The sequence below is a fragment of the Ictalurus furcatus genome, chromosome 26 (assembly GCF_023375685.1).
Source record: "Ictalurus furcatus strain D&B chromosome 26, Billie_1.0, whole genome shotgun sequence".
Lineage (NCBI taxonomy): Eukaryota > Metazoa > Chordata > Actinopteri > Siluriformes > Ictaluridae > Ictalurus > Ictalurus furcatus.
The window spans coordinates 343,371-357,500 of NC_071280.1; the positions used below are offsets into that span (position 1 = coordinate 343,371).

At 44.0% G+C, this 14,130-nt stretch overlaps 1 protein-coding gene and 1 long non-coding RNA gene across 3 annotated transcripts in view; one reads left to right on the forward strand and one right to left on the reverse strand.

Annotated features, from left to right (window-relative positions):
- Window positions 1-1,058: 1,058 nt before the first annotated feature.
- LOC128602101 (uncharacterized) lies at window positions 1,059-12,111 on the reverse strand. The gene is made up of 3 exons (XR_008384802.1): window positions 9,814-12,111; window positions 6,634-7,824; window positions 1,059-1,815 (listed from the first exon to the last, which is right to left on the reverse strand). It is a non-coding gene; the product is annotated as an uncharacterized LOC128602101 (long non-coding RNA).
- The window catches only part of gaa2 (alpha glucosidase 2), a 10,917-nt gene continuing 3,637 nt past the window's right edge, over window positions 6,851-14,130 (forward strand). For both annotated transcript variants that reach the window (XR_008384801.1, XM_053615654.1), the window contains exons 1-7: window positions 6,851-7,447; window positions 7,681-7,826; window positions 12,104-12,269; window positions 12,393-12,489; window positions 13,367-13,486; window positions 13,848-13,966; window positions 14,093-14,130. The exon at window positions 14,093-14,130 is cut by the window's right edge and continues 94 nt beyond it. Coding sequence is in view for 1 of the 2 variants with exons in the window: in XM_053615654.1 (XP_053471629.1) it covers window positions 6,851-7,447; window positions 7,681-7,826; window positions 12,104-12,269; window positions 12,393-12,489; window positions 13,367-13,486; window positions 13,848-13,966; window positions 14,093-14,130 (1,283 nt within the window). In the remaining variant the exon portion in view is untranslated. The remainder of the gene's footprint in view (window positions 7,448-7,680; window positions 7,827-12,103; window positions 12,270-12,392; window positions 12,490-13,366; window positions 13,487-13,847; window positions 13,967-14,092) is intronic.

A 14,130-nucleotide genomic window follows, 5' to 3' on the forward strand; every position in this document is an offset into this window, starting at 1 on the left:
TTAAACTGTCAGACGGTGGCGCCGTACTTAACCCTGCTCCTCACTTGAGACGACATCCTGCAGGGAAAAAAGTTCAACGATCAGAATCGAACCAAACCGAGACACGCCTCTGTTTTAGACAAACTCCGCCCCGCGTGCGTAACTCTCGCGTGACCTCAAACTCGACTCTCGGTACAGCTTCACGTCGGTTATGTGTAAATGCGAACGCCTCCGTCAGAGCCACGCCATGAATGTGTCCATGATTCGCTTCGTTTCCGAGCCGCAGTAATTACCTCTACAGAATCACACAAAGCCGCAGCTGGAGCGATTCTGTCGTCCGCTCCTGGTTCTTCGTTGTGATATTTGCTCGTTTTTTTTTTTTGGTTCCCGCAGGTTTCAAGAAGCTTTTTTATGCGTAACGGACCAGCGCTGGAGCACGGATTATCCACTGCGGTGCTTTTACATTCTCACAAAAGCCGTCGTGAGCGTTGGTCAGTCCATGAGAAAACACAAGGTTTCGCCTGAGCTCTGTAGTTTGTCCTTCTTCCAGGTTTTAAAATGACCTTAGAGGCTTTTTGTTGAGGCAGGAACACTGCGTCTGTTCAGTTCGTCAGAGAACATCTGTCGTCTGAACAAGCGTCAGAAGCCGCTGTTCATCTTGTAAGCATGAGACAACCTTCACCGTGTCACGTGAACGAGTGGTGGCCCGGGAAAAAGCCTTCGCACGGGGGGGGGGGAGGGGAACGTGATCGCAGATCGCCATCTGACGAAAAGTTCTAGCATTTTAAAGCGAAAGCAACAACACGGAGAGTTTCTCGTGGTGTGAAGGTTTCGCTCTGGTTCCATGTGCAATATTCAGTATGACACAGTGGTAAGGAGATGTTTATTCATGGAAGGAGTCTCCAGTGTCAGTGTTCTGATGTCTTCAGGACGTCTTCAGGACGTCTTCAGGACGTCTTCAGGACAGAGGAACGACTGTTTATAACAGCGAAGTGAGAACAGGAGCTAACGTGCTTCGCCGATATTAAATGTAACTATAAACGGATAAAAAGTACGAGGCCTTTCTTTATAAAGAAACATTTTATTGGTTGTATGAGAGGAATAAATCACTAACACAGCACACAAGAAGTGATTAAACACACTGGATTTTTATTGGGCGTGTGAAAGTTTACACGCGCACGTCTGCTCATTACGTTTATCTCCACCATATACCGGGCAAAAGCAGTGTGAAGTGTGATGGGAGCGATGGAAACCAGCGGCCGTAAGCTCCGTGCGTCTTCACCGGCTCATTTAGGATGGAATGATATTTGGGAGAACTCTGAAAGGAGTCTGCAGTCCATCCCACGTTCGCGTCTGCTGATCGGACGAGTCCGGTACGTGAGGGAGGTGAAGACGGGTCCCTCGAGGACGAGTGCTTTCACCATCAGCAGTTACCGAACCCTCGTCCGCACACGCTCCGATCAGCGGGTGCGAGAACACGACACATCATCGTTTCTTCAAAAAGATCTGACATCACAATTAATGAACGTCCTCCAACAGGGCGTCGAGATCCAGCGCAGACGTGCGCGTCTGTAGTTCTGCTATATATAATGCAGCAGATTGAGACGGCCCGCTGAGAGAACAAGGTCAAGTGCAGATTTACTGGCGGGGTTTGGCTTTTTGGTGTCTAGTCTGTCTTTGATTCTTCTGGAAAAAAAAAAAAGCAGGATATATATTTATATACATACACACATATCTGCCTGTAGAGGAGATTCTGGATTACTGACACAGTGCGTGGGTCAGAAACTCGCCGTCATCACAGACATCCCCTGACAGCATGATGAGGGACTGCAGTCACTGAATTCGAGAGACAGAGAGAGAGACAGAGAGAGAGACAGAGAGAGAGACAGAGACAGAGAGACAGAGAGAGAGACAGAGAGAGAGAGAGAGAGAGAGTGACAGAAAGAGAGAGACAGAGAGAAAGAGAGACAGAGAGAGAGAGAGACAGAGAGAGAGAGAGAGACAGAGAGAGAGAGAGAGAGACAGAGAGAGAGAGAGAGAGAGAGAGAGAGACAGACAGAGAGAGAGACAGAGAGCGAGAGACACAGAGAGAGAGAGACAGAGAGAGAGAGACAGAGAGAGAGAGGGAGGGGGAGAGAGAGAGAGAGAGAGAGCGAGAGAGAGAGAGAGAGAGAGACAGAGAGAGAGAGAGCAAGAGAGAGAGAAAGAGACAGAGAGAGAGAGACAGAGAGACAGAGAGAGAGACAGAGAGAGAGAGAGAGAGAGAGAGACAGAGAGAGAGACAGAGAGAGAGAGAGACAGACAGAGAGACAGACAGAGAGAGACAGACAGAGAGACAGACAGAGAGAGAGAGACAGAGAGAGAGACAGTGGTTGAGGTTATACTGTGTAACTCAACAGGGAAATCAGGACTTAAGTTCTCCAGTACAAGCGTTCGAGACGGGGTTTCACACTTACGTCTAGACTCTGGACCATCGCCTTCATATACACACCGTTTAAAGCGGAAAACAATTAGGGATAGGAAATACGGAATGAAAAAGGAAATTGCGTTCTTGTTTTTTTTTGTTTTTTGCTGTCAAACATTTTGTCCGGCAGTGCCGGACCCTGGAGAATGTTAACTCCAGAAGTCCAGGACGTAATCGCAGCTCATGCGATGCACTCATTAGCTGACAATAAAATAACACTACAAAGGAAAAAAACCTTCCACGCATTGTGAGAAGCGAAAGAATTACACGTGAATAATAACGCTTTGTGTTTTGTGTCCTTTAGTAACCTTTTTGTGCGACTCGGCAGCAAAGTTGTGTGTGTGTGTGTGTGTGTGTGTGTGTGTGTTTTTCCCCCCTGCAGCTTTTTCATCTTGTGTGCTGGGTATAAAAAGATGACAGTTCATTAGCTGTTCCTTTAACTTGGAGAAATATGCTCCATATATCCTCAACGTATTGAATAAATCATTCTCGCTGTCAGTTACAGGGACAACGAAGAACGCCTCATTTATATTCTTTATTATTGTCTTTCAGATCAACTGTGAAGTTAATCTTTTCTTAAGGAGACTCCAGAAAGATGGAAATTTAATTGAACTATAAATTAAGAATGAGTAGAAACACAAGAGTGTGTGTGGGTCTGTATATATGTATATGTATATATATATATATATAATAATTAAGGATGTATCGATACCATTTTTTAGACCCAGTGCGAATGTTTTAATGCACTGAGATGCACTGAGAACGGAATCAGTAAACTATTTAGCATTACTCGATCATTTGATTTAGCTCTGTTTGTGCAGGTTGCTGTTGTGTGCTGCTAGCTAGCGCGCGTCTCCTCATGCTGCGTTCACGATGTCTACAGTGTTTAAACAGTGTGTTTAACGGTGATAGTGTGCACAAGGTGCTGCGAAGGAATTGCACAGGAGTCGCGAACGGATGTACACTCGAACGCTCAGCCTGTGTCTCAGTGCTCGCAGAACTGAAGTGCTCGTGCGCGACAGTTTCTCTGGAGCCGATATGACGTAAGAAATCAGCACTTCGCTTCTCACGTCATCGCGTCAAGCTGTTGAGCTCGATTCCGTGGAGGTCTAAAATAATCAGACGTTTATTAACAGGAAAATAATCTAACGTCGACGCTAATAAGTCTGTCTTTTGTCGTGCCTGTTGTCCTCTGTTCGACAAAAGCGTTCTTGCTAGCAGAGAAGTGGTGCTGCGTTGTGGTTGTGAACTGATGTGAACTAGGTAGTGAATAATGCTGGGTTAGCAGTACTATTGCCCTGCAAGACACAATTTCAGTTATTTTGTATCGTTTCATTTTAACCCGATTCTTGAGTTGAACGCTGTCTCCATCTGCTGGTCAAAGTGAGTCATTACATGGTCTCGGGTTAGATTATAAAGATTCTGCACGAAAGAAAACGTTTAAAGCTTTGTGCTTTTACATATATCCTAGTAAAAAACAGAATATAATTCTGGTTAGTCTTTAATTGTTGCTCTTTTTTTTCTATTCTGTTTTTTGTTTTGTTTTGTTTTTGTATTTAACGCGATCCAAGCCAACAGATGGCGCAAGAGTAGTTCTGGATAATACAGCGACATTACTTTAGGTGTGTTCAAACAATACACCCTGCTCTGTCCTGCACACCGTTTGTTACTGTCATTTAATAGCATGCAGCAGGTTCCATCGTAGCTTAGTGTGGAAGTACATGGCACTAGTCGAATTTAGTCGAATTTACAAACGACTAAAAACACACAAGTGACATACTTTCACCGTACCCTTGAGTTAGAGCTTAAAACTTACACTGAGCTGCCATAGTGTCGTGTCTCGGGAAAACAAAACTAATTTGTGGTTAATGTAAGATTTAAAAAAGGGCGTTTAAACTTATAAACCCATTAAGTTTTCTTTGTATTTTGAGAGGAGAATTTCTTCATGGTATATGATCACTGGAACATATAAACAGGAGTGATGATACGACTAGAGACAGGCTGGTTAAATATCAGTCTACGTAGCGAGCTTCTTTCTAAGTGCAAAATGTCATCCAACTGAGAAATTGGCGAGAAAATACCCCACAGAATATTGTTCGGTTTATGATATATTACTATAGTTCACATGCGTTTGTAATTTTTTCATTGCTACACAACATTACAAGAAATGTTAGTTGATCTTCTACTATAAACTCATTTAATGCAGTGAAGTGATGTTTTATTTACTCTTGGGCGGTGTGAGACGCCATGCTGGCATGATGTTACGTACTGAACCCCCGGGAGTGAGGAGAAGTTTCTAAGTAGGAATTCTGAGTTGAGGGGAATTTTATTGGGGGGTTTTTTGTTTGTTTGTTTATTAATAGCCGGAGGTCAGAAATTCCAGTCAGGTTTTTTTTTTTTTTTTTTGGCATTCCCTCTATATAGCTTGTATATGTTGAAACGAAATGACGTTCTCCAGGACCACAGTACAACACGTAACAGTACACAAGACAAGGCAGAAAAGTGTGACACGAGTGCAGGACAGTAAGTACACAAACAATATACACAGGATAATATTGGGAGCAAAAAGTATTTGTGGTACTAGTTTTAGACTAACTTTAAGACTGACTTTAACCCCTGATTTACAGTGGAACTCTCCCTCAGCGGTGCGTCAGGTCTCATGTGCGCAGGAAGACTGCAGCAGCTGCAGATTTGAACACACCTACTGATCACAGAACAGTGCTCTGCGTTAAGAGGCCAAACTCATGGGGATATAAACAGGATTAATTACTACTTCTCTCCGGCATGTAACGCATTTCACTCCTTTCTCTTCGGTCAGAAGGTACGCCAGATTTCATTTCTATTTGAATGTAAACGAAGTGAATGGAAATAACCGCATCATTAGTGTTTAATGCGAGTCTGCTGTCTTTCCTGCAGGATCAGTACCTGAGCATTGCGATTAGTAAATCGACTTCTAACACTTCTAGCATATTAATTCTGAGGGGAAAAGAGTGAAAGCACGAACACAGAGACTATATCTTTAAATAACCAGTTAGCATAAATAAATAAATAAATATATAAACAAACAAACCGGCTAACATGAAGCTATCCTGCAAAGCTGATTAGTTTACAGTGAATCTGAATCAAATGACCTTTTTCACCTTGATATTAGATAAATGTCTTTTTACGGGTTGTTTTTTTTTTTTTAAGTGTTAACGTAAGATTTGTACTTTTTGTAATTATAAGTGAAGTCTTCAGTTCGTATTTACGCTTGTTATTCAACATAGCAGGCTAGCTAGCTGCGTTGCTAAAGTGAATCGGTTCCGTGACAGGAACCGAAACCAAACAGAAGCATCAGTTAAAATGGAATTCAGCGTTTTAAATGGCATTAAAAAAAAAGATCTTAAACACTGGGAGAGGAATAATTTGGCCTAAGAATAAGAATGGGAGAAATTAGCTTTAAAGATTCTTAAGCAGGCGGCTGTGATATGTGATTTGCGAACGAGTCGAGTCCTTGAGCCGGATCTTTTAAGCGAGTCGACTCGCACGTCTAAAGAGCCATACTATTTTTGCTGAAGATTTATCAGTACTTTAGGTTTATGATTAACTAAAGACGTTCAACAGAATACATTCTGATTGGTCAGAATGTCAGTGTTTATTAACCTTATATAAAAGCAGATCTGAAAGTAGATCACAGGTCTGTATTAATGCGTATTAATATGTTATTGTTTCTGAAGTAATTGCTTATTCTCACGGACGTGTACAGCGGACGCTCTTTATATTCATAAGTAAACGGATTAAAGGTGTGCGTAGTTGTTGGTAGGGTGATGTTTTGTGTATGGAGACATGTATTTATGTATTATTTATGGAAGGAGTCTCCAGTGTCAGTGCTTTCTAACAGTCAAAGCTGTAGTTTGAACTTTTCTGACATCTTCAGGACAGAGGAGTTTGCAGGAAGGCGTGTAACCCCTTTATATCCAGCCCTGAGCTGTGGTTTATTATTTATTTTTTTAATGTTTTTACTGCCTTAACTTGTATTTATTTGTGTCCGTGCAGTGTTTCTATCAGTCATGTGAATTCTCATCAACAGTTTGCACAGTTTTAATCACAGGATGTTCATCGTGTGATGGTCTGAAGCAACGCCGCGTCACGAGGATATGATTCTCACTTCCTGTTCTCCCTGCTCAGAAATGAATGAGTGTTTCTTTAACCTTTAACACATCTGTAGCTGATGAGACGGAGATGTGGGAATAGTCGATGTAAATGTAATGTCGGGAATAGAACACTTGGGGGCGTTGTAGGAAAACGTGCCGCATTCGATTGAAACTCGATTTGTATTTCATTAAAGAACACGTCGTATTTTTTATCCGTTTGTGTTTTAATGTTATGTTCTGATTCGAACTCTCGTCTCGGCTTCAGCTCCACACCATGGTGTCGTATAAGAGGCTGACCCCAGAGGAGGTCAACTTCTCCGGCGTGCCTTTACTGCAGTCTCATGATGATTCTCAGGACAGTGAGCTGAAGGTGGAAGATGCAGAGCGCCCTCTGCTGGCCCGGAGGCCTCAGTGCTCCGTCACTTCTGCCCTGTTGACCCTAGGAGGCTTTATCCTCGTAGTCCTCGGTGTCTGGTTACTAGGAACCGTGCTTTGGCTGCGTAGTACCGCTTCCATAGGAATCCACCGGCCTCCGTCACCCGGCAAAGACAACCGGACACGACCGGAATCCTGCTCCGTTATTCCAGAATCCTGGAGGTTCGACTGCTATCCGGAGAGAGGTGTTGTGGTGACTGAGGACATGTGTCACTCCAGAAACTGTTGCTTTGCACGTGCAGCCAGTGAGCAGAGCGGTGTCCCGTGGTGCTATTATCCAACAGATTTTCCATCGTATACGCTAGCGGCTATTAACGACACCGAGACGGGATCGATCGGGAAACTGGTCCGTACTCAGAAGACGTATTATCCTATGGATATTGAGGTGCTGAGGCTGGATGTGCTGTACGAGTCGAACAGCAGACTGCGTGTAAAAGTAAGAGCTTTGTTTTTATTTGCTTGCTTGCTAGCTTTGTTTTCGTCATCAGTTTGTTAGCTAACGCATTGCGTATGAGGAGAAACTCCGACGTTCTGCCCAATCTTGTGTTCTGGTTACATAGAAACCACAGTGACCATTACAAATAAGAAAACCCAATAGCGTGGACATCTTCGGTCCCACGCTCCTGATTAGAATGTTTGATTGTTTTAATGATCATCTCTGTTCCTCAGATAACAGATCCCGCACAGCAGAGGTTCGAGGTTCCTATAGATGTTCCTGTGGTGGAAAAACGAGCTCCGAATCCCTTGTACACAGTGGAGTTCTCCAAACAGCCGTTCGGGATCATCGTTAAGAGAACACAAACCGGAGCTGTGCTGTAAGTACGTGTGTGAGAGAGAAAGGTGAAAAGGAAAAAAACATTTACAAGTGAGGAGTAACTGAGATTTGTTTTGACTCAGTTAATGATGATGATGATGATGATGATGATGATAATAATGAGTCTTTAAATGTTAAATGGAGAAATGGCCTGTATTTACAAAATACTAACAGTTTATCAGGAGCTCACTGACTGCACTGTCGCTGACTGCACTGTCGCTGACTGCACTGTCGCTCACTGCACTGTTATTGACTGCACTGTTATTGACTGCACTGTCGCTCACTGCACTGTCGCTCACTGCACTGTCGCTGACTGCACTGTCGCTCACTGCACTGTTATTGACTGCACTGTTATTGACTGCACTGTCGCTCACTGCACTGTCGCTCACTGCACTGTCACTGACTGCACTGTCGCTCACTGCACTGTCGCTGACTGCACTGTTATTGACTGCACTGTTATTGACTGCACTGTTATTGACTGCACTGTTATTGACTGCACTGTCGCTCACTGCACTGTCGCTCACTGCACTGTTATTGACTGCACTGTCGCTCACTGCACTGTCGCTCACTGCACTGTTATTGACTGCACTGTCGCTGACTGCACTGTCGCTGACTGCACTGTCGCTCACTGCACTGTCGCTCACTGCACTGTCACTGACTGCACTGTTATTAAGTGCACTGTCGCTCACTGCACTGTCGCTCACTGCACTGTTATTGACCACTGTCGCTGACTGCACTGTCGCTGACTGCACTGTTATTGACTGCAATGTTATTGACTGCACTGTTATTGACTGCACTGTCGCTCACTGCACTGTTATTGACTGCACTGTCGCTCACTGCACTGTTATTGACTGCACTGTTATTGACTGCACTGTTATTGACTGCACTGTTATTGACTGCACTGTCGCTCACTGCACTGTTATTGACTGCACTGTCGCTCACTGCACTGTTATTGACTGCACTGTCGCTCACTGCACTGTTATTGACTGCACTGTCGCTCACTGCACTGTTATTGACTGCACTGTCGCTCACTGCACTGTTATTGACTGCATTGTCGCTCACTGCACTGTCGCTGACTGCACTGTTATTGACTGCACTGTTATTGACTGCATTGTCGCTGACTGCACTGTTGCTGACTGCACTGTTGCTGACTGCACTGTTGCTGACTGCACTGTTATTGACTGCACTGTTATTGACTGCACTGTTATTGACTGCACTGTTATTGACTGCACTGTCGCTCACTGCACTGTTATTGACTGCACTGTCGCTCACTGCACTGTTATTGACTGCACTGTCGCTGACTGCACTGTCGCTGACTGCACTGTCGCTGACTGCACTGTTATTGACTGCACTGTCGCTCACTGCACTGTTATTGACTGCATTGTCGCTCACTGCACTGTCGCTGACTGCACTGTCGCTGACTGCACTGTTATTGACTGCACTGTTATTGACTGCACTGTCGCTGACTGCACTGTTATTGACTGCACTGTCGCTGACTGCACTGTTGCTGACTGCACTGTTGCTGACTGCACTGTCGCTCACTGCACTGTTATTGACTGCACTGTTATTGACTGCACTGTTATTGACTGCACTGTCGCTCACTGCACTGTTATTGACTGCACTGTTATTGACTGCACTGTTATTGACTACACTGTCTCTGACTGCACTACTGGAGAATTCAGCAGCACTGTGTTAGAGTAATATAAAATAATATAATTACAGTTTAACTAAGTGCACTACTGTGTTACTCTATTGTTACTCTACTGTAACACTACTGTGTTACTCTGTCTTCATGCACAATGTGAATACTATACTATACCCTAGTATACTGTAATATACTACACTTAATATAGTGTACTATACTACACTACTAGACTATACTGTACTGTAATATGGTATGCTATACTAGACTACACTGTACTATGCTATATGTTGGCCCAAATTTTGCCTATTACCTGAAGACCCTTAACATAGAAACAGATACTCACATATTCAATTGGAGCAAGAAAAATAAGACACCAGCCGTGAGTGAGAAGAAGCAAGGGTCCAGGTTTATTCGTTCCGTTCCACCACACGAGATCCCCACAGTTTGAGACGCCCCAAAATGCGATCTAAAAAACCAGAGCTGAAGCTCTTCTATTTATACAGTTTTCTTAGGGTCAGGATGACCCAGACACCAATGTGTTTTAGAAAGGGCTTATCAACATTACCCTTCTGTTTTAGAAAGGGCTTATCAACATTACCAGTAGGTTTTAGAAAGGGCTTATCAAAATTACCAGTATGTTTTGAAAAGAGCCTTTTCCGAACACTATTAGGTTTGAAAGAGGTACGGGACACAACATTTCGGAGAGACCTTGGTCTCGCAGTTATCTCGCGGGTGCAGCGTGACTCAACTACCCTTTTATAAATGGCCCCTCTTGGTTCTCTTTTAAAAATTAAGGCCTTCGTCTGTATTACTCCTGACTTCTTCTCGTGAGACAAGACTCTTCCCCACCTCCAAGTATATTATGAATAAGTTTCTTTCACATTTTGCTGTATTTCTGGTTTATAATTCCCTTTCATATTTGCTCTACACTTCTGTTATATATATATATATATATATATTAGTTATAATGCTTGCAAGTGGTTTACTGTACTCCCTACTTCATAATGTCATTATATTATCCTTATAATATCTTAATACTCCTTTTATTATTCTTATAATGTTCTGTTTTCCTTCTGTATGTGTGTGCGTGTCTGTTAGTTGAGCGTCCACCTACGCTCTGAGGCCTGCCGCACTAATCAAATACATGTATGGTTTGCGCCTTGCTTATCTGTGTGTTGTGTCTTAGGTGAACATCTGTTCATACAGTCCACCAGCCCGGTGAATTCTCAATAAGATTACATATTACTCATACTAGGTCTCCCTCGTGTTTATTTCATGTCTATTTTATATACAACACTTCCCCCTCTGAGGCTTTAAAGCCTCACAGACTACACGAATATGTTGTTTTGACCCCTGACTCCTTTGATTACATGTTGATTAACTGTGTACCCCCTAAACAGTGTTAGTATGAGTGGCTAATACGAATATTGGATCTACACGTCCCTATCTTTCTCAACTGGGCCGGTCAGCCCTCAGATTTGTATTTGTCGGGACCGCGCAGTGTGTTGCTTCTCCCCAAAAATCAAATCTCGCACTCAGGGGTGGGCGAAAAAACCTCTACGGAGGAAGAATTCCCACCCTGACAGCACCGTTATACTTTTCTCGTGCCTGATTGCGTCACACTTCGTTGCACATCACGTCATATCACAAACGTTTTATAACAACTCAAATTGACCGTCTCTGTTGGCAGTATCTCTCTGTATGCTGGTTGTCTTCAGCCCAGGCACTTTACGTACGCTTGGGCCACCCTTGGGGAGAGGTTAGGCTAGCACTTACACCCAGGGCATGGCTCATCACATCGTCTTCTCATCCTGGCCTGCCATTGAATTGAGAGTGCTGCGGAAATGTCTCTTGAGGGCAGACCCCCCGTTGACGGCTTCGTACAGGACCTTCACGTGTCCCCTGCCTCACAGGTCGGGGGTCTCATGTCCTCGTAGTCAGTTGCTTCAGCCATTCTCTCGCTGCTCAAGGTGACCGCCACCCCCCGTTGAGGCGGTAACGCCTCACCCATAACAATGCACCCAGCTCTGTTCCTGTGAATAGATAGCTTCATACACAGCAGTTAGTTATCTCATATATGCTCTTGGTTCCATCTGCAGTTACTCCAGCGGCAGTCCTTCATAAGGAACAGACACAGACATGGGTCGACCCGTAAGCATTTCATGCGGTGTTGGAGACATATTTCTGTGTCAGCACAAAGTGCGTTAAACTTGAGATGGTATGCCAGATCTAGGAACTACCTCTCTGGTCAAAGAAAAAATGTAATCACTGTTCCAGCAGTCTTCTGATGGCACTGCCTCCCCCCATCTGCTAAACCTGTCTATCACCGAGCGCTTTAACGGCCTTTCTGGCATTGATCTGTGCCCTCTTGATACTGATTTTCCCTTTCTGACATTGTTTTGAGCACAAATATCACACTCCGATTATCATCCACTGTTGCCTGTTAGTACAGAGATCATCTTTCAGATGGAACGTCTAGAAACTTCACATTTGAGCTCGAGGAAATATGAATTTCGGCTAGGCAATCGTGAGCGTTCTCAGTGACTGGCTCCACAGAGTGAATTATACTATATTGTAATGTACTATACTGTACTCTGCTATCATATGAGCGTGTTGTACTTCTTGTCTTTAAGGCTGAACACGACTGTAGCTCCGCTCTTCTACGCGGATCAGTTTCTGCAGATGTCTACGTCCTTACCGTCGAATTTCGTTTACGGGCTCGGTGAACATCGCTCCAACCTGGTGCATGATGTGCAGTGGAGCACGTTCACCATGTGGGCTCGGGATGCAGCTCCGGAAGTGATTATCAGCTTTACTCTTCCAAACACACACACACACACTCTTACTATAAGTAATCGTGTGATATTTCAGGCTTCAGGATCTGGACCGGGTTTGTTATATTTCTGTTTCCTGCTCCTGTAGGAGTTGATCAACCTGTACGGTGTTCATCCATTTTATCTTCTCATGGAGACTGATGGACTGGCACATGGGTCTTTCCTGCTCAACAGCAATGCTATGGGTGAGACACACACACACACTCATTTTTATGATGTACATGCACGCACCACAGTGTAATTGTGTGTGTGTGTGTGTGTGTGTGTGTGTGTGTGTGTGTTAGACAGGGGTGTAATGTAAGTGCAATGTGTTGTAGGCATGGTAAGATCTACTAAACGAAAAGTGGCCTCTGGACTTTTATCGTTAGCGGTTTTATTGTTAACTACAGAATAAAAGCTGCAGCAGGATAGACAAGATTCTCCGTTATATCTTCTTTTCTCTCGGGTATTAACGCTCACTCGACCTCCGGAAACTTTCACTGCAGCGTAAAAACCATCCGAGTATCTCTGTCGTCCTTTTACACTCCTAAAAAAAAAACGTGTATTTTATATTTTCTGTATATTAAAGAGTGCAATTTCGACAGAAAAAAAAACACGCACACATCCCATGACCGCGTCGTTACATATCTATGGACTTTTATACAGCAGTCCAATAAAAGCTGCGGAAGATCCTTTGTTTAAAGATCGGGCGTTAAATGACAGCTCGCTGCTTCCTTTAAACATCTCCGTCACGTGTTCCTGTAACGGCTCCGACACGTGACGTGACCGTATAAGGTCGTTAATGTGATAAATGACTGCAGACTCTTCTGAGATTATTTTTTGGATCATAGAAATTTGAAATTTGCATTTTACACCACCACACCCAACAAAACAGCCACAGCCCCAGCCAACAGAAAGGGGAGAACAAAAAACAATAACGAACAAGCATTCAAAGAAAAACACACACACACACACACACACACACACAAAAAAAAAGGTAAGGTGATCAGTGATTAATGATTTAGTGTTAATTGTTATCTGAAAGGTTGAAATGTTTTTGTGTGTGTAATCGCGTTTCTTTAGACGTCGTCCTGCAGCCTGCTCCGGCTCTCACCTGGCGCACGATCGGCGGAATCCTGGACTTCTACGTTTTCCTCGGCCCGGATCCCAGCTCTGTGGTTTCTGAGTACCTGGAGGTCGTAGGTCAGTGAAGTGTTCACAACATGAGAACTACAAATATCAACCCACACACACACACATCAGGACAAGCGTTCCATTTATTTACTCGAAGAATCTTCTCCCATATCAAATACCTACAGCAGCTTTTCTGCCATGTGTATCTGGAATGTTCTTCAGACGGTGCACTGCGCTATTCCGAGCATGGTGTAGCCCTGTGCAGCGTTATTTTAGTACAGGTATAGAACGTTATACACACACACACAAGTCTTTAGGTCTGTCGTGATGTATATCCTCGTACGCCTGTACCTTCACGCGCATGTCTGGAGCGATTGCGGGGTCGATAAGACGCTTCATCGGTCCGTCCGTTTCCGTGTGTTGTAAACAGGAAGGCCTGCGATGCCGGTGTACTGGGCACTGGGTTATCATCTCTGTCGCTGGGGTTACGACTCCAGTAATAAAACCTGGGAGGTTGTGAGAGAAATGAGGAATTATGGGATGCCGCAGGTACACTGCACACTAACACTTCACTCCGTGTGTGTGTGTGTATGAGAAATGTAGTTAAAACTGTACAGAAAGAAGAGAATATTGTGTGTGTGTGTGTGTGTGTGTGTGTGTGTGTGTGTGTGTCAGGATGTGCAGTGGAATGATATTGACTACATGGACCGCGC